Source organism: Vigna angularis, chromosome 4 (genome assembly GCF_016808095.1).
Source record: "Vigna angularis cultivar LongXiaoDou No.4 chromosome 4, ASM1680809v1, whole genome shotgun sequence".
NCBI classification, from domain to species: Eukaryota; Viridiplantae; Streptophyta; class Magnoliopsida; order Fabales; family Fabaceae; genus Vigna; species Vigna angularis.
The window spans coordinates 7,360,775-7,381,126 of NC_068973.1; the positions used below are offsets into that span (position 1 = coordinate 7,360,775).

Here is a 20,352-nt window from a genome sequence, read left to right on the forward strand (position 1 = left end):
TGTCGCTATATTAGTCATTCTAATTACATGATCATGAATGGGTTGTGTCCAGTCAAACCTTTTAGTTTTCAGCTCACTCATAAGACTTCCTACAATAGACTTGTCAGTTATGTCTTATTGTAAGTACTCCTTAATTATTTTCATAAATTCCTTTGCATTCTCTATTTTGGGCATAGATGACTTTACATTTTCTACCATAGTCATGCGCATCAAGTTCAATGATAGCATGTTAGACCTTTGTCAAGCCTCATAGACTTGTCATCACTTGTATTGGTCTCAATAATTGTTAGGGGCATTTCATCCACAACTATTGTCATGTCCAAGTCAAACACACCTAGTTGAAACTGAATTTGTTCAAACTAACCAACATAGTTTAGCCCATTAAACTTGACCATATTGTTGTTCAAACCAAATAAATTCATCAAAGTAAGAAATGATATACAAGCTCATACACTAATGATTTGATAAAATTTAATGGACTCAAACAAAATAATTATACTAGTCATACATTTAAGTCTGCCTTTGGATGATACTTAAACTAACAATTTCAATAAAATCATGATGCTAAAGTAAACCTGTTTCAATAGACAATTAGTCATACTTAAATACACATGCATGCTACCTTTGAATATACGAACATATTTATTAAATATATCAAAAGTCTCACTTTAATGTCATTGATTATAAGCAATGATACACCTTAAGAATTAATTGTATGGTAACTTTGTAATCACCAAGTAATCAAACTTTATGCTTTAATTAATTCCAAAGTTGTGTTATGGCAATTATCCATGAAATAAAAGATGTTAAATTATGGATATATTAATTGGTTTATAAGATTAATTGAAAGTCATTGTTACAAGACATTTATAGATTATCCAAAGGTGGACCATTACTTATAATCAATGACATTAAAATGAGACTTTTGATATACTTATTAAATGTGTTTATATATCCAAAGGTAACATACATATGTATTTAAGTATGATTAATTGTCTATTGAAACATGTTTATTTTAGCATTGAATTTATTGAAATTGTAAGATTAAGTATCACTCAAAGGCGAACTTAAATGCATGACTAGTATAATTATTTTGTTTGAATCCATTAAACTTTATCAAATCATTAATATATGAGCTTGTATATTGTTTCGAGCTTTCGTGAATTTATTTGGTTTGAGCAATAGTGTGATAAAGTTTAATGGGCTAAACAACTATGTTGATTAGTATGAACAAATACAGTTTTAACTAGGTGTGCTTGACTTGGATATGACAATACTTATGGATAAAATACCCTCAACCATTACTAAGACCAGTACAAGTGATGACAAGTCTCTTTATGAGGCTTGACAAAGGTCTAACAGGATATCACTGAACTTAATATGCATGACTATGGTAGAAAATGTAAGACCATTTGTGCCTAAAACAAAAAAATGCAAAGTAATTTATGAAAATAATTAAGGAGTACTAACAATCATACATAACTAACAAGTCTATTGTGGGAACTCTTATGAGTGAGCTGACAACGAAAAAGTTTGAATGGCCACAGCCCATTCATGATCATGTAACTAGAATGGCTAATATAGCAACAAGGTTGAAGATGATGGGAATGGAAGTGAATGAGTCTTTTCTAGTACAGTTTATCATGAACTCTCTTCCTCCTAAATTTGGCCAATTCCAAATGAATTATAATAACACCTTTAAGGATAAATGGAACTTTCAAGAAATCAAGACCATGTTCGTAGAAAAGGAAAGGAGATTGAAGAAAATGAAAGATCATTCTATCTAACAACTCATGACGGTGTTAGCTTAAGCAAAACCAAATCAGGAAAGAAGAACAAGAAGGACAAAGCTCCAATGAAAGTGAATGAGGGTAGAATCCAAAAGGATCAGAAATGTTTCTTTTGTAAGAAAGTGAGTCACTTCAAGAGAGATTATCCAAATAAAATCTTGATTTGAAAAGAAAGGTACATTTTATGTTTTTGTTAGTTTTGAATCAAACTTTATTGAAGTACCTAATAATACCTAACTCATATTTTTAACATTATGCAATGATTCCTTTCAATCTAGCCCATAAAAGAAATTGAAAAGTGTTTATTTATGGGAAACAAAATGAAGGCATAGATAGAAGGAATTGAAACTTACCGATTGATTTTAGACATTGGTTTTTGTCTAGATCTTGGAAAGCGTCTCTATATCCCTGGATATGCTAGGAATTTAGTTTTTGTTGCAAAGTTGGATTGTTTAGGTTTTAATTTTAGGATTTGAGGCAATATTTTTCATTTGTATAAACTTTCGTACTATTATGATTCTGATACTTTATTAGATAGTTTATATCGTTCAAATTTTGATGTTAATTTTTCTAAATTCCTGTTTAATGTTGAACATGTTATTGGTAGTAAATGTAGTGCACGAAATGAACATTTTGCTTTCTTATGACATAAAAGCTTGAGTCACATATTCAAAGAAATGATGTTGGGGTTAGTAAAAAATAAAATTTTACTTCAATTAGATTTTGATAATTGAGATGTATGTATTGATTGTATTAAAGACAAACAAACAAAATCATCCTTGACTTGGTGGTTCACATACCAGTACCCCAACTCCCCTTATTAATAAGAGGGTTGATGTAAACGTTAAAAATAACTATGTGTAGTCCAAAGTATTTCTGGAAAGCAATATAATTTCCTCTAACTATGAACGCTAGGTCATTCTTGTCAAAAGTTAGATATGTTTTTTTTTTAAGAATTAACTGTTATTTTTTCCTAAACTATATAACATTGTAGTTTGTAGTTTGATCTAGTTAGATTTTGATTTGAAGGAAAGGAGAGAAGGACGATCCCTCACACGGAGGTGGAGGAGTACAAGGCCGATGATGTCGACAATGTGTCTGACTCCAGCAAAGGCCTTGAAGAACGACAACATGTTACAATGAAGCCGCTCTGATCTCCCATGGTCGTCATGATCTGGAGTTGAGAAGAGAGAGCTATGCGTGAAGAAGGAGATGGAATGGGTTGACCGACAGTGCCTTCGATTGTAGTTGCAATGGCACAGGTGGCAGTGCGAAGAACGTCGATGACAGGGCCTCCTGGGAGTTGGGTGTGTGGCTCGGTGAAGGGTGTGACTCACCTATGAATGGGGAAAGGAGAGAAGCCTCTTGGGAGTTGGGTGGGTGGTTCGGTGAAGGGTGACTCACCTGTGAATGGAGAAGGGAGAGAAGCCTCGTGTGAAAGCACGATGGTTGACACATTCCGAAAAAGGACAGGGTGACATGGCACTTTGTCAAGTAAAAAAAAAATTAAAATCGTCAATTCCATGTATTTCGGAAGGATAAGAACTTACATCAAACTTTGAAACAGAAACTTAAATTTAAAATTTTATAGTTTAGGGAGAAAAACATAATTAACTCTTTTTTTAATTATTTAATTTGTCCTGAGTTTAGTTACTTGTGAACATCTTTGGTCTTTCAACAATCACGAACCTAGTTTGAAAATTGGTGAGCCGAGGCGTTAATTTTCCAAATCAAATTACAAATGTACAAATATAATATCGATTTTGGACTTTTCTTCAAAAGCTTCAATGAAGCATGTGATGTGAGCATGTAAAAAAACATCACCTTGGTTATACTACTAGACCTACAGAAAGTATCATCCTAATTCCAATGACTGAAATACACGAGAAGAGATAAGATGGTACGAAAACGAGCACACCAACCTGCATTGATCTCTTTCATATTCCTGAAAGAATTTGAGGACGTATCAGGGTCTTGAAAAAAAAATAGCAGACCTTCTGTACTTGACATTCTCTCCTTAAACTTCCTCTTCTAACTCCTTACTAGAATATTTAAACATCACCCTTTTTTCGAGCAAACCCGGGCTGAATAATGTAATCCACAAGACACATCAGTAACACCGCAAAGGAAAAGAAAAGTTCCTTTAATTCAATTAAAAATTGGCATTTAAATTAGTTTTTCCATAGTTAACTTCTTTTCTGAGATAAACACAAGAAAAAAAAAAGTCGCATTAGGAGTATTGAGCACTAGCTGTTATTGCAGACCTTAGATTATATAGCTTTAATTTTGTTCTATGCAGATGTGTATGGAGGTAAAGGTAAGGAAAGAAGAAACACACTAGACCTGAATAAGCTTAGATGGATGTGCAGTAAGCTCAGAAATGACATAACTTCTAGTTTTTCTCCCATTCAATGTGGTAACTGATGGGCTGTTCGCAGTGGTTATGTCCCAAAAGCTTCGTTTCTTTGCCGTTGGAACTGGGGACCGAAAACGATGGCTTGGACTCTTCATTTCTTCAGTGTTGGCCTCCTTTAGTAGAATAGCTCCTGCTGCTGCCACTTTTTTCCCACCCTTTTTCGAAAGCTCCCGAATGACATCATCTTTCTGCTTTAGCTGCAAGCTGTGATCCTTTTTCACTCTATCAAGCTCTGCTTCCAAGGCCTTTACTCTTTGTTGAAGTGTTCTGATTCTGACAGCTACGTCATCTCCCTTGTTCTTAGTCTCTGGAGTGAAATGAGTTGCAGCTAAGAAAGAGGGTCTGGTCCTTCGTTTTTCATATGGCGGGGCAGAAGTTGGAGGAGTGGAAAGAAGTGATGTAGCTGAAGGTGGTGTTGGGGGAGCTAATGACCGTGCTTGGAGTGTCACAAGTTTCTGGTGCTGTTTCGCTAGCTGCATTCGCAATTCTCGATTCTCTTTTTGGAGGTCAAGTACTAGCTTGACCTGGTCTGTTTCTGTCTGGGGCACTGGCAATGCATCTTCATTTGCATTATATCCCTGGAAACACAAAAACAGGCTAAAAGAAGTTTAACGCTGTACTTGTAGAAGTGATAAACTGAAAAAAAAAATGCATGTTGTCTCTTTAGATAATCCAAATATTATTAAAGTGAATGCATATTGATTAATGGAAACATTTGGAAGATACTAGTTTGCATATGAAAGCTTGAAATGGTAAAAGAGAATTTGACCTTTGTTCGAATCTCCTTGGCTCTGTCAGCCCAATGAAGAGTGTTCTGGTTTTCTCCAAATGAGAGATTACTTGGGCTAATGTTTGCAATCATGACAGTGTTGCAAGATCCTCCTAATGAATCCTTGAGAAGTTGAGTGAGTTTTGAATTTCGGTACGGTATGTGTTTCTTGCCTTCAACGAGAGCATTAATGCAACTACTTAGTGCCAGAAGAGACCGGTTTATGTTGGCACCCTCAAGAGATCTAATTGATCGTTGATCTGTGGCAAGAGCTCTCTCTGACCCTGCAAGATCAATCAGTGAGAGCTTGCCCATTTTGTTAATAATATTCATTGCAGCATCTCTAACTCGGTACTCAACCAAAACCTAGATATAACAAATTACGCACGTCACAATCACAACATTTAAGGGATTGCTCATTTTTCCTTAAAAAAATTTCAAACTTTACCTGCAAAATAGCATGGGAGCGTGAAGATGTTTCGTTTGCACGAGTTGGTTCTGTGGTTCTGTTCCGATTTCCTTGTTGAAGCAATGCCATGACCTGAAGCAATAAAGAAAAGAAAAAGAAATTTTATGAGATTAAAACAGATTTTTAAAATTCTAAGTCGGACAAATCGGATCAGAATATTACTTCATCAGTGGAATAAGCTCGGTATTTTGTAAGACCTGCTGCGACAATTCCCTATAATATAATTAGACAATGTCAAGGATAAAATTGAAAAGGATGTTTATTGAGCAATTAACATATATTTGATGCCCTGCAAGTGAAAGTCCTTACTTACACCTAGTATAGATGGCCTTTATCAAAACTTTGGCTTATGTTTGCAAATAAGACTATGACCAAACACTGGCAACAAGCAATACCATAAATAAACCACTCAGATTTATCTCCCGAACAAGCACTATCAACTCTAATCACATATACTATAATATAACTGTCACTTAGCACAGGTAATAAATAATGCCCTCTTGAATTTTTCTGAAGATTTTACGTTATTTAAAAGATAAGAAAATGGACCTGTTTATCTTCTCTTAGAACCAGATGTCTTCCAGGTGAAAGCAGATCCCTGACAGTTTCATTATAAACCTCTAGATAGGACAAATGAACCGCATGGTTTCCATCACAACTTCTAATTCTGATTTTACTAAACAGATCTTTAATTGCCAACACCATCACACCAGGGCTCTCCACTGTACCAAGCATTGTATAAGTCTTTCCGGCTCCAGTGGCACCATAACAGAAAACTGACCCATTCCTCCCTTGCAGAACTGCTTCCACAAGTTCTGAAGTTCTGAAAATGTAAAGTCAATGTACCTTTCCATGAAACATAAATGACTGCCTGAGCATAAAACTTTGAATGCACGCTGAACATTAAGCACACAAAGATTCTATAATGCTATCAAACCTTTTTCTCTTGTTTTAATTTCCAAGTACAATAAAAGTGGAATAACCCCTAAACTCCATTGAACTTGAAGCTCAACTAGTAATAACATTGACATAACAAGCTCAATAATCCCTCCACAAACCACCTATTTTTTGCGGCCGAACCACAATCAAGCAAAACAAATAAGCATGTGATAAAATGCGTATAAAGAAGTCGAGAAAAACAAACTAACCCAGATTACACAAATAGAAGAGAAAATAAAAAGAAACACACCACTTGTATCAAAACAAGCATAATCGCTATTTAATGTAACACATATTTAAACTAGAAATGATCTGCCTCATGAATAACACCCACAATAATAATGATATTCACATCAAAACAACATGATTCTTTTTAAAAGTATGAAGACAAATAGAGAAAATCAAAATTAGTCTTTAGAACACAATGCATTTATCATCAGTGCCTGTTTGTGTAATTTGTGAAACCCAGTTTTATAAAAATAAAACGAAAAGGAAAGAAAGTAGACAAACGGAGCCTAGTCTATTAAACATAAAAAATATCACATAAGCATGTTGGTACATGTATTTTTTAAATTACAATCTTTTTTCCAACTCTTAAAAAACTGAAATAAAATGTTCTAAATAAGCTCAATCAAATACATCCGCATCTTTAAGTTCTGAAAAGTTATATTAATCAAGTAGCTAGTGAAATGGAAACTTGTTATAATTTCCTTGTTTAGAAAATATACAGTAAAACAAGTTTCTCTATAAATTCAAACTAGTTTAAACTAATAGGTGAGAACTTTCGAAATATGTTATAATACAAATTCATTTTAACCTGTCAATATATTTATTTCATATGTTTTTAGTCTCTAAACATCAACTTGAAATTAGAATTCGTTCTTGTCCTAAAATTTGATATACTCTAATCCTAAACTTAAAAAAGTGAATAGATGCCATCCTTCAAACCAAACTGAGTTAAATTTGTTGCATATGTCAAACGTGATGATTGAGCTCTTTACCCTGTTTGACTTATATCATTTTTTATGTTTTGGGAATGTATTTGGGACAATAGGAATTTCAATTTCATATCAAGTTTTAGGGCTACAAAAGTATTTAACTACAGAATACTGAGAGCATTCAATAACTCAAGGGCTTTTTACTAAATCAAAATTATATTTCTAAAACTATTTTGCTAAGAAGCTCTAATTTTGACCGCGAGAGAGCAACAAAAAGGAGAGAATTCAATTGACAAAACAACACCAACAAAACCTAAATCATTGGATCCAGTCGGCGTTCTTTCCCTAAAACATAGCTAAATTACAAGTAATGATTTTATAATAGAACAAATGGAAAGCGAAACTCACGTGGCGGAATAAACTTCCTGCTGAGAAGCAGAATCCGGAAACGATGCGTCGAAGGTGAAGTGGCGACCCCTGAGCCTCTTCAACCTAAGGTAATCCTTCTCGGCGGCGAACTCCGTTAGGTAAACGTCACGGCGATCCACGATTCTGACGCAGCACCGCGCACCCGCTTCCGTTTCCTTCTTCGCCAACGGCCTCACCCTGACGAACACCAGAATGCGCCTCCCGTTTTTCTCCCTTGAGGACCCCAAAGAAGGGTTCTTGGGAGCAGCAGCAACACTCTTCTTCTTGTGTTCCTCGTATAATGCCAGAAGCGCTTTCATCTTCCCCTTTAAGGCATCGTGCGGGTGCTCCGAGTTTGACTCGTTCGGCGTCTGGGACCGAGTAGACACGGGCATTGTAGGATCGGGTTAGTTGGAATTTGAGGGTTTGGGTTGGGAAAGAAACGATGGATCGGTGAGGATGAGCTTAAGCAGAGGGAATCTGGTGTTGAAGCTCCATTTTCTGCTCATTATGACACCTAATCTCAAAAGTCTTCTTCACCCTTGATATTGAAATTCGTTCATTTTTTTAACTGGAAAGGTGAAAAACGAGAGGGATGTGTGGTAGTAGAGAGTAGAATAATGGAGAGTAGTAGATAGTTTTCAATTTTGCAGTATTAATTTCGAATTCTTCTGTTTGAATGTAACGGTCAATGTAGCTCAAACGTAAATCCTTGGCCCCACTGACATTCTCTTTCTTTTTCATATCATTTTTATCATGCTTATTCTCTCACCTAACCCATAATTTTTTTCTAAAATAAGCTAAAGTTAAAAATTAAATAAATATATTTTTAGTATCAAATAAATATACATTAAATTAAATTTATATCTTAAATTTTAATATATTTTTGTCACTGAATAAATATAATACTCTTAATTTTCATATAATGTTTTTTGACTTATTAAAATAATGATTAAATAATTATTTTACAAAAAAAAAGGAACACACTAAATGAAGTATTATATTATCAAGTAGTCAGTGAAAGATGTACATTTTATTTTCTCCAATGTTAAATATTAAAAAAATATATAGATATTAAATAACAATAAAATAAAAGTAAAATAGTTATAAAGAAAAGTAAAATTAATCTATATGTGTCCAATAAATTATGAAACTAAGGTTTAAAGAAAAATTAATATATGTTTTTTAAATTTAAAACAGAGACAAATATAAAGAATGAAACAAGTATATATATATATATATATATATATATATATATATATATATATATATATATATATATATATATATATATATATATATATATATATATATATATATATATATATATATATATATATTTGTCCCTTAACTTTCATTTGAAGATTTGAATTAGTCATTCTTTGAATTTTTGAATCAATTTAGACTCCAAACTTTAGAAACGTGTGAATTTAGTCCTTTTAACTAAATTTTGTTAACTTTATTTGATGTTTCAAACACATTTATGAGTTAACATTGAAACAAAAATGTATCAAGCAGTGTAAACAACTCAAATGCTATCATGAAACGCACTTGAAACATCGATAAACCTAACAAAATTTAGTTAAAAAGACTAAATTCACACATTTCTAAAGTTTTGGGACTAAATTAGGCCAAAGTTTTGAAGAAGGATTAATTCCAATTTTCACTGAAAGTTAAGGGACCAAAAACATATTTAACCCTCTATATATATATATATATATATATATATATATATATATATATATATATATATATATATATATATATATATATATATATATATATATATGGTAACATCTCATTTTAATAATATAAAACTACCAAAATATGAACCTTTAGTAAATGTTACAAGAATAACTAGGTAATACAAATCTTACACAAAGAAGATATTTGCTTTTGTAGATCGATCTAAATACATTTCTATTTCACTCTCACCTCTCGCTGGAGCATCTGTAGAGACTGTCTTCCTAAGCTCACACCACTTAAGTGATCATTGCAAAAAGAGAAGACAATACATAACAAACAACACAAAAACAGGGTAGGCTAGTGATAAAACATTTTATCATAGTAAAATAACATTTTATCATGTAACAAACTTAAATTTAATTATCTAATTAGTATTAATATCGATCTATGGAAGTTCGTGAACTCAGTTGACACACCCCAAGATACCACACAAGGTTAGTTCGTTATCACTCTCGTCTTAGGCCAACGTAAAGCCCCTAGACTAGGACCTCCTCCTATTCTCACAACATGTCTCACCCCTCTCTACTTGAGAGTGGATGACCATTAGAATGTCTGGATAAACTCCAAGAATGAGCTTTCCATATTCATACTTACAACACTTGAAACTACACAAAGAAGTTTCACCTTTGAAACTTATATCACGACTTTGAAACCATCAATAAGAATTTCGTCTTAGAAACTATTTTCAACCATACTTCAATTACGCACATAACTCCATGCATAAAATCTCATAAACTTTCTCGTTGATGTTATCAAACAAACATTACATTACCATATCAATTTTTATCCATAAAAAAAACAAATAAAGTATAAAATAGAAGACATCAATATGCGTACAGGACACCTTAACCAAAAACTAATTTTTTAAGTTTTTTCTAAAGGGGATAATCGATTATCACACCTAATAATCGATTATTGCCGAAAAGATTTATTCCAAAATGATTTTCGAACAGCGATAATTGATTATCATATGATAATTGATTATTCTTATCAGTTTTTTACAACAACCTAATTTTGATGGTTTTGGTGCATCTTAGATATATCAAAATGATTAATTTAGAATTTGTAACACCACTATTGATATGAAAACATGTTTATAGATGAAAATAGAGTACTACATTGTTCATTTGGATATGAATTAGATGTACTAATCCGATTTAACAACTCAAAAAGTGTCTAAACTCGATTCTATCACTTGTAACACTCAATTTTTGTAACCAATAGCTTGAATAAGTCTTAATGGACTTAACAATAGACTTTCAACCATCACAGTTAGTCTAGAACATCTAATTCAAAATCTCACTCTTGAAAACTCCTAAAAGTAGTTAAAACCAAGCTAAAATCAACATTTCAATTATCAAAGGTTGTAGCATCAGTTCTCTCTCATTCTTAAGGTCCAAACCAATTTTGAATTACCCAAAAACAAACATAAAAACTCTAGTTTATATCAGATTTACTTTCTTTAGATTTTCACCTACCAAAACCCCTAAAACACCTTAGAAACTACCTTTAAAATCATACTGTTTTAACTAACATTCCATTCTAAACTTCATATCAGTTCATTTTCTTCATAACAAATTATTAAAGACCTATTAAACTGTCCAAGACTACTATACTTATTATTAGATTAACATATCAATATTTCAAACCTCCTTTTCTAGACCAAAAATCTATCGGTTTCTTACAATTGATACCATTTAAGATGTATAACAATTTGATAACTTCAACCATATATTCAAACCATCATTTCACTTATCAAAACAACTGTAACATTCAACCTAACAATTTCTTCACAAATTTCACAGATTCCTACCTCATTACATAACAATTTCAAGCAATTTAACACACCAAGAACATCATATCAATTTAATCATATAATTCAATAGATCATACCCATTCAATAACAACTTTTGAACAATTTAATAAATGAACATCAGTTAATCTAGCTTCCCTTCCCTTATAGAAATAACTCTTACAACTCTAAGAACTCTCAATCGTTGCTTCCACCGTAAGGAACTCTATAAAAGCTTGCTCAAATAAAGAATGGATCGGGTAGAAGTGGAGATTACTCTGTTGTGATCTCCTATGTACCTCCTAATCATTAAACAGATGATCAAAGAGTTAGACCTCTTAGATAGAAGGTAAAGAACTCTAAAAAAATGGTTTCTAGAGAGATTGTGAAAACAATGAAACTCGTTTATAACAACATTATTTATAAATAACCCATTCAATATTAAAATAATCGAGTCTCACTATTTTTAAACTACCATCACTTCTAAAATATCATTTTCTGAAGTTTTACATTCTCCCCAAGAACAAAAGTTTTACTTCTTCACCTTCTTTGTCACAACCATTTATTTGACAAAGACATTACTCCCTAATACTTAACTGACATGAAAAAACTTGTTTTTGTCTTAAAATACTCTAGTGTTCAATAATATAAATTAGTCTAGTCACTACTTTCAAACAAATTCTTAATCTCGAAGTCTCAAACGATCATTACTGAAAACACCACTTATTTATCTTCCACTACCTTTGATAAAAATCTCAATGAACTAAACCATTATTCCATAAAATTTGATATATATATTTATTTAAATTTTACTTCTTTTAATATATATATATATATATATATATATATATATATTATAAACATATTTTATTAATAGATCACTATTATTTTAAAAACATATTTTAATTGATTAATTAATGTATATAACGAAACAAAATTTAAAAAAATCCTACTTTTATATGTTAAAATATTTAAGTATAAGTGTTTATAATTTAAAACTTTATTTTTCAAATAACATAATATAAATATTTTAATTATTTAAATTATAATTTTTTATTTTAATATTTTAAGTTTAATCCGTCTGTAATCTGATGGGCTGGCGGGCTTGGTGAACGGGTTAGCGACCTTCAAATAAATGGGACCCCTTTGCCAGCTCAGCAAGGGTTGATACAAGTACTAGGGTTTAACGAATGCCAAAGTTTTTTCAAAGAAATAGAGAAAGTAGTGTCTTCGTTCGGCTGTCGCAAAACACTTGAAGGAGCAAAAACCGCAGAAGCAGCCATGGCTGAAGCAGAAGACAAGGATACCAGCTCGCCTGAGCGCGAAAACCAAACCAAAATTAACAAGAAGAAGCTTCGCAAGAGAAAAAGACCAAATAAAAGCGAGAATAAACAAGAGGAGAAAAACGATGCGAAGATTGATAGCACGCTGACACAAACAGAAGATGCAGAAGAGGAAGAAGAAAAAGAAGAGACAAAGGTGAACACTAACGATTCATGTGGAATCATGAGTTCCGAGTTTTTCTCCTCTCTTACCTTGTCCGAAGCTACTTCCAAAGCCATTGCGGACATGGGCTTCGACCGTATGACTCAGGTAACGCCGTTTCTGCATTCCTTTTTTTTTTCTTAATTAGTTGATCAAAATTTTTCATAATAATAAAATTGTATTGATCAAATTTAGATTCAAGCGCGGGCGATTCCGTCGCTACTGATCGGAAAGGACGTGCTGGGTGCGGCGAGAACGGGTGCTGGGAAAACCCTAGCGTTTTTGGTTCCGGCGGTGGAGTTGCTGTACAATGCTCAGTTCACTCTGCTCAATGGAACGGGTGTTGTTGTCATATGTCCGACGAGAGAGCTCGCGATTCAGACGCACGCCGTGGCGAAGGAACTGCTGAAGTACCATTCGCAAACGCTCGGGTTGGTGATTGGGGGTGCGGGGCGAAAGGGAGAGGCTGAGCGCATTGTGAAAGGGGTAAACCTATTGGTGGCGACGCCGGGTAGGCTCCTCGATCATCTTCAAAACACGAGGGGGTTCATATATAAAAACTTGAAGGTATTGAGTTGTTGATGTTTCGTAGAATTCTTTCCTTGTTTTTCTTCATTGTAATTGTAATTGTAAATATGCACACATTTGGTAGACAAAACTTAGGCATAATCAGCTGCTGATGCTGCCTACTGTAATCAATTTAAGTTCACTTGGTACAATGTAAGTTTTGTCTACCGTAACTATATTCTGATTGGAGAACTGCACTTATGTTTCATCTGTATTTAATTACTTACCCTGACAACTAGCATTTTTGTTTAGGTTTTAGTGACATCGGACTATGGGAGAAGTTTCTCTCTAAACTAAAAATAGCCCATGTATAAGTTAAGTCTAAATTTGGAGGAGTTACCATGGGAGAACATTTGTAGATTAGCTTATGCGTAAGTTAGTTTCAGCTATGGAGAAGTTTGCTTAATTTTTTCTCTTAGAAGTGCTTACGTAGAAGTTCATTCTAACGGCTCATATATTATTAGTATTAATTCTTATTATGTGCTATTGTTTGGTTGGTGCAAATTTTTGTTGAGCTCATAAATCTGTCTATTTGATGTGTATTTGTATTAAAGTGTGTGTATGGGTGTACACACACACACAAATAAGTTTAGAAGATGACTGAAGCTTTTCAAAGGTTATATGCTTATGTGAGAAAAGCAGATAAAATGGAAGATGGTCTCTGACTAAAAATCATAGGTGAATGTTGTGAATTTTTTGGGAAAAGAATACCATTAAAAGTGATCTTGGGCTGAATTGTTTTATTCAAAATTTGATTGGTGATAGGATTATAGGACCCAAGGACTTCATCATTGTTGTTAATTTGCAATTTGCTGACATCAGTCAGATTTTCTAACTGTAGCTGCTTAGTTTCGTTAGAAGCATTTATTAGGGAGAAGCTGATTGGTATGCAATGACAGTTCAGCATTCAATGCTGAAATATTATACATTCTGGTATTATAGGTTTTTTTGTTTTTCCCATTTTGGGGTTTGAGTGCTATATCTTGATTTTATTGCGTTTAAATATCTCATACTTGGAATATAGTGCATATGTAAGTCTATAACCTAGTTATCCTTCTTGATCTGAGGCATGAACTTTTGCTTGATTTGGCAGTGCCTAATGGTGGATGAAGCTGACAGGATATTGGAAGCAAACTTTGAGGAGGAGATGAAGCAGATAATTAACATACTTCCAAAGGTATCAGAACTCTTGTCATGTGTTGTTGATTTCACTTTCCCTTCCCCCCATTTGGTCTTGCAAAAAGAATACAGAATTTTAGTGCTGTCATGAAATTTCATCATGTCTAAGCACTCCAACCACGGAACTGATTTATGAGTGATGTTATTTTACTGGAGAACTCAACCAAAAAATCCTTTGTAATAAGTATTACAATGTCATTTTAGACAAAACTAAAATGAAAAAAATAATTTACAGCAATTGGCTTTCTGAGTTGAGATGTCTTATGACTTTTGACCAGTTAATGAAATGGATGTTTGTGATGCAACATAAAAAGAGATGTTTCCGAAGGACTTGAAGTAAAAAAATAGAGACCATAGGTGGCCTTGATTTGGAAGGAAGGTTAAAGTTCCATTTAACATCGTTTTAACAAATATATGAATATTTTATTATCTGGGACGACAATATGTAAAGTTGTTAAAGGTTTCCCACTTTCATTTTCTGCAAAATTAGTCTATTTATGATGCTATGACATTTTAGGTGTATACTGCTTTACAACACTACCTGAGATTAGCCACTTCCATCTAGCCATGATACTTCCTAGTGAGTTCGGGTTTGAATGGCAGTGACTGCTTGCAATTAAGCTTGTAACATATTGAAAACACTGGTCTTTTTTTTGTTTTTGTTTTTCTGACTAGCATGTTTTAGGGTTGAGGTCAATCTTTTGAAGGCTGAGATGTGGCTGCTGTATCTCCTTGTTTAATTTTCCTCTTGTGAAGTTAATGTATCTTAAGCTCCATGTCTAGTCTTTGTTTCTACCTAATACTTATGAGTACGGCTAATTACTTTGCTTTTCATTTAACAGAAAAGGCAAACAGCTTTGTTTTCAGCCACACAGACAAAGAAGGTTTGTTCTCCATTTTCACTCTTCATCATGCTCCTTCTTCTAAAGCAAATCTTAATTCTAATTGTTTACTTAGTCATTTTTGCCCTTTGATAGACTTGGACTGAATGCTTGATAATGCAAACATACTTCTTACTTATTGTCCATGCTTTTTTTATTTAAGTTTGTGTGTTAAATTGCAGGTTGAGGATCTTGCCCGCTTATCTTTTCAGACAACTCCTATCTTTATTGATGTAGATGATGGGAGAAAAAAGGTGATGCCTTTATCTTCATCATAAGATTTGAAATTTGTTTTCAGCACGATTAGATTAAATAACATTATCCTTACCAATGTAGGTCACAAATGAAGGATTGCAACAGGGTTATGTTGTTGTTCCCTGTGCTAAGCGTTTTGTTGTTCTCTACTCATTCTTGAGGAGATATCAATCAAAAAAAGTGATGGTTTTTTTCTCTTCGTGCAACTCTGTCAAATTCCACGCAGATCTTCTCAAGTGCGCTGGGTTGGACTGCTTAAATATTCATGGAAAACAAAAACAACATGCCCGTACTACTACGTTCTTCAACTTCTGCAAAGCTGAAAAGGGGATCTTGCTCTGTACTGATGTTGCTGCTCGTGGACTTGACATTCCTGATGTGGTATGCTATTTTTTCTTATTAGGTTACATGAATATTTCTTGCTTGTGAATGTGATAGGCTGTACCATACTGTTAAGGTTTTCACCTTAGACTCTTCAGTTGTAATTCGCAACCAGTTGCTCAACTTCCTTTACATAAATGTTGGAAGAGAACAATGCCATCTTTGTTTAGAAGAATTTACATAAAGAAGAGAAATAAAGGGAAATTCTGTAGTACTCTAGAATCCAGGTAGCCCCCTCCCTGACTGGTAGTGTTCTTTGTTGTTAGGTGACCGGATGGATTTGGATATAGAATTTAATGGTGGTTGCAGACAGGCCAGATTAATTGGGTACCTAAGAAACCTCCAAACTTATGAGAGATCACTTGGTACAAAATTAGAGACTTGCTTAATGACAACCTCTTAAAAGCCGTTAGCTGAGCAATAAATAATCTTGAAAACCACATTATTTAATGACGTTGACAATAGTGAAGCCATTGGTATAAACAAAATAAACGGCACTGAAGAGTATTGACTCTTGCCTTTACTCTAAACCTGAATTGATGTTTGTGAAAATTCCAGCCATATTCCAACTTTCCCAAAAGTACTAGAGTAACTAGCAGCAGCATGATTAGTCTAAGAAACGTTAGGAAGTAAACTTTGTGAGTTGGAAATCAATGCAGAGCAAGTAAACATTTAATCATGTATGTTCCTTTTCTTTGCAGGACTGGATTGTGCAGTATGATCCACCTGATGAACCAAAGGTGCTTCCTGTTCTTTGTTGATGTTTACTATCTATTCCACTTGTATCTTTGCAGCCTTACGCATCAATACATAGTATAACGTCATTTTTGTTTGGTTTCTAGGAATATATCCATAGGGTTGGTAGAACAGCTCGTGGGGAAGGTGCAAAGGGAAATGCTTTACTTTTTCTGATTCCTGAAGAATTGAAATTTCTTCACTATTTGAAGGTCACTCTCTCTCTCTCTCTCTCTCTCTCTCTTTTGTGGTCTACAGCCCATAATAATCTTTAAACCATAGAGGCTTCAGAGATACACATTTGGGCCTGGGGTGGCTTAGTTTACGGCCCAACAATATGTAATAATAATAATAATAAAACAGAGGTCTTCTAGTGTATGCCCGCCCTTTATCTTAGAAAGTTCCAAAATAGATCACTTGAGGAAACCTTGGGTTTGTCATGGTTTATGCCTATTTAAGATAAGGGGAGGGGAGTTTGTCCCAGGGGAAATTACCAAGGCAATGAAATGAAAGTATAATATATAATATAGGTTTGAAATTTCTTGGAGCATTATACTGAAGCATTTTATTTTAATGCTTATGCTTGACTTCAGGCAGCGAAGGTTCCTGTGAAAGAGTATGCATTTGATCATAAGAAGCTGGCAAATGTACAATCTCATCTGGTATGTTATTCCTGCTTTCTGACGTGCCAATTAAAATTTGATATAATATGGTAACCAGCTGCTGTTTATCTTATGCTGAGCCATCTGTGGACTGTGCAGGAGAAGTTGGTAGCTGGCATTTATCATTTGAACAATATGGCTAAAGAGGCATATCGGTCATATATATTAGCATATAATGCACATTCTATGAAAGATATATTCAATGTTCACCGCCTAGATTTACTGGTAAGGCTGTCATGACTTCATTCCTGATCTGAAACATACAATGTATGAACTGATCTAGGTCATTAAGTTGTATGTGTGCATGCATAAACATCTACATATATTACCTGTATTTTTTAGAATTTGGCAGATGATTCCATCAAAGTGTAGATTCTAGGATATAGAAATGAAGATCGTCATAGGGTGTTTACAAGCTGTTGTTACTTGTTCCTTCTTTGCTACCTACCCAGTCATTCATCCCCTCATTACCTAACATCTTGTGTTAATGGCAATTGTTAACCTCACTTTCTTTTCTTGACTAACTTATTTGTCTCATTTTATATCCTTGTTTGGTTCTAAATACTAAGCTCTCTCTCTCTACTCTCTGTTTGACGTTGTGTTAACTGCAAGAGGAGTAAATCTCTGCACAATTTGACGTTGCAGAAATTGTTCAAATAATTTTAGTAGTAGACGGTATTGACTTTCTTAGTTTAGTTGGAGCAATTGCTAAATTCTTCCTATTCGGGGGTTTTATGAAAAAGTTATTGTGCACTCAGTGGCAGTCTGACTTTTATGTAATATTTGTCTATGTTAGTCATGTTATACCGTGCAGCGATTGAGGAATCGCTGGTAAAGTTCGTTGCCAAATTTTTGGACATTATATTATATCATGTATAATATATAGACTTTATGTTTGTCATTCTTGCGTACTTCGCAGGCTGTTGCTACTTCATTTTGTTTTTCAAACCCACCGAAGGTGAATCTGAACATAGATAGCAGTGCTTCAAAGCATAGGAAGAAAGTACGCAAACTGGAAGGAAAGAGATGATGTAAGGTTATTTGTGGAGCATTTGCACTGGGCTAGGCAGTTTTTGATCCTCACATTCTCCCTCCCAATACCGTCCTAAAAATTTTTGTTAGGAACCCCTATTTTATTTGAAGAAGATGGATTTTGTAACTTAAAACAATGTATTAGAGGCATCAGAATATTAAAGTAAAATGAATGTTATATGTTCGCATTTTTGAACTGTAATATTCTGCATGATTACCAGTGCCCCAACCTATGTTCCAATTTGCAAGCTTATTTAGTTTATGGAAAATTATATAATCAATCGTCAAAAGCAATTGTGGAACTGAACTAAGCTATCCAATTCTCTCCTGTTATGTGAAATTAAGTACATTGAACGTAGCTAAAGAAAGGTTTTATTTGTGGTTGACTTCTAGCAAGCTTTCCATTATAATGGTGCTATAAATGCCTGAACAATGAAACTTTTTCTTTATCCTAACATTTATTACATGTGAAGATAATAATATCATCAACCAAATTATACGTTAACAGAGTTCCTTGGAGATGGTTGGTGCCAATAACAGTAAGTGCAGAATTTTTTGCTTCTGCAAACGATAGACAAACTATTCCCTCATGTGGTGTGATGAGTAATTGACGGTTGTTCAATTTGAAGGACACGAAATTTTCACCCGCAATGTTACCATTTTCAAAGTAAAATTCAACTGTTGGATACACATTGGTAGGACTTTCTATGTAACAAAACTCTAACTCCTTGTACCCTTTCTTCTTTGTAAAGTTACCATCTGTTCTCAGTATCTCTGACCTGAATATATTGTACGCTTCACTAGGCAAATAGGTTAGCACTTTTCCCGTGTCTATAATAACCCCACCATCGTAGTTCAAGCCATAACCCCAAACTCTAGATGGAATATCCAACATGAACCCGTTAATGCCTATTCCCACAAACTGCACAAAGTAATAGAAAGGGTATCTACTGTTCTCTCTCAAGGGAACCATAATGGATTTGTTAGTGTTACCATGTTGTTTGGGTAATGTCTCATAAAACTCAAGAGAGGAAGGTTTCTCCGATCCAAGACTCACTAAGAAAAAGGAAAAGGCCTTCGAATGAAGCTGACTTTGCATTGAAAGTGGACCTCGTCCGAGACCTAAAACTCCCGAAAACTGAGTCCTAAAGGGACCCTCAAAAGAGTTCCCACACCCCATTACGAAGTCCTTGACTTCAACATTGGAGTGCTCAAAGTTAAGGGTGTCAGTAACCATGACACCAAAGGAACGAGATTGAGATTTCATGTCATATTCTACATTGTATCTACAACTCAATCCTTTGCAGTTTCCAAAAATACCCCTCATCATTGGAATGAGACACGTGTCGTCGTAGCAGCCAAGTTGTCTGAAGGAGGTTGATGCAGGTGAGTTGAAGAGAGGGCGGCGCATGGGGTAGCAGTGGGTGCAGGGGCCGCACTGGAACCACGTGATGGGGCTCCCTGTGTCAATCATAAGGAAGACAATTTGCACTGGTGTTCCCACCCCCAAGAACATGGCATACGCATCATCTGCAGGGAATATATCTGCTGTGGCTTCTGCATTAGGCTCCTCATGCTCCATCACTGTCTCACGTTTCACCATTGCTCTATGGTACAGTGGTATACTAAGTATTGAGGCTGACTCAGATACACGAATAATCGTTAATAATGCAAACCAAAGTCTGAATATATTATCCATTTTGGCTTTTTGCTAAATGCAAACTATCTTATAAATTGTATATATAATGTTGGCGAATTCAGTTGGTGGGTGACTCATTTCATTTGCCTGGTTAACATGCAACGTTGAAATGACTGTCATTGAACATTTGGATAGCATGGTCGTGTCACTTCTTTCCCATTACAAACCTACCAACAAGCACAAAACTTCAAGTAACTTTTTTGCATTAT

The 20,352-nt window shown here is 34.3% G+C and overlaps 3 protein-coding genes across 5 annotated transcripts; 1 reads left to right on the forward strand and 2 right to left on the reverse strand.

Moving 5' to 3' along the window:
• Window positions 1-2,573: 2,573 nt before the first annotated feature.
• LOC108330180 (kinesin-like protein KIN-8A) lies at window positions 2,574-8,365 on the reverse strand. 3 transcript variants are annotated; one of them, XR_008248395.1, is made up of 8 exons: window positions 7,730-8,364; window positions 5,994-6,267; window positions 5,607-5,657; window positions 5,424-5,516; window positions 4,976-5,341; window positions 4,134-4,784; window positions 3,713-3,874; window positions 2,574-3,275 (listed from the first exon to the last, which is right to left on the reverse strand). XR_008248395.1 is itself a non-coding variant. In XM_052876358.1 (8 exons), exons 1-8 carry the CDS (start codon window positions 8,122-8,124, stop codon window positions 3,191-3,193), a joined length of 1,938 nt encoding a protein of 645 aa, XP_052732318.1. In that variant the 5' UTR covers window positions 8,125-8,365; the 3' UTR covers window positions 2,574-3,190. The 3 variants fall into 3 exon arrangements, 2 of the variants coding, with proteins under 2 accessions (XP_052732318.1, XP_052732319.1); XM_052876358.1 differs by having other exon boundaries at window positions 3,713-3,735; window positions 7,730-8,365; XM_052876359.1 differs by lacking the exon at window positions 2,574-3,275 and having other exon boundaries at window positions 3,434-3,874.
• Window positions 8,366-12,458: 4,093 nt separating this feature from the next.
• Window positions 12,459-18,640, forward strand: LOC108331859 (DEAD-box ATP-dependent RNA helicase 27). Its single transcript, XM_017566841.2, has 11 exons — window positions 12,459-12,860; window positions 12,948-13,319; window positions 14,413-14,496; window positions 15,341-15,382; window positions 15,562-15,633; window positions 15,716-16,015; window positions 16,717-16,755; window positions 16,858-16,962; window positions 17,344-17,412; window positions 17,512-17,637; window positions 18,332-18,640. Exons 1-11 carry the CDS (start codon window positions 12,549-12,551, stop codon window positions 18,440-18,442), a joined length of 1,632 nt encoding a protein of 543 aa, XP_017422330.1. The 5' UTR covers window positions 12,459-12,548; the 3' UTR covers window positions 18,443-18,640.
• A 255-nt stretch (window positions 18,641-18,895) lies between these two features.
• On the reverse strand, window positions 18,896-20,143 carry LOC108330182 (protein ASPARTIC PROTEASE IN GUARD CELL 1). The gene has a single exon (XM_017564688.2). The coding sequence runs from the start codon at window positions 20,141-20,143 to the stop codon at window positions 18,896-18,898; it is 1,248 nt and encodes a 415-aa protein (XP_017420177.2).
• Window positions 20,144-20,352: the final 209 nt, after the last annotated feature.

Bases quoted from the DNA above. Each gene is read 5' to 3' on its own strand.
- LOC108330180 (XM_052876358.1), bottom strand. From the start codon at position 8,124: ATGCCCGTGTCTACTCGGTCCCAGACGCCGAACGAGTCAAACTCGGAG. The intron at 6,268-7,729 runs GTGAGTTTCGCT...TTACATTTTCAG, and splicing joins CAGGAAGTTTATTCCGCCAC to AACTTCAGAACTTGTGGAAG. The intron at 4,785-4,975 runs GTCAAATTCTCT...TTGTGTTTCCAG, and splicing joins CCAAGGAGATTCGAACAAAG to GGATATAATGCAAATGAAGA.
- LOC108330182 (XM_017564688.2), bottom strand. From the start codon at position 20,143: ATGGATAATATATTCAGACTTTGGTTTGCATTATTAACGATTATTCGT.
- LOC108331859 (XM_017566841.2), top strand. From the start codon at position 12,549: ATGGCTGAAGCAGAAGACAAGGATACCAGCTCGCCTGAGCGCGAAAAC. The intron at 16,016-16,716 runs GTATGCTATTTT...TTTTCTTTGCAG, and splicing joins GACTTGACATTCCTGATGTG to GACTGGATTGTGCAGTATGA. The intron at 17,413-17,511 runs GTATGTTATTCC...TGGACTGTGCAG, and splicing joins CAAATGTACAATCTCATCTG to GAGAAGTTGGTAGCTGGCAT.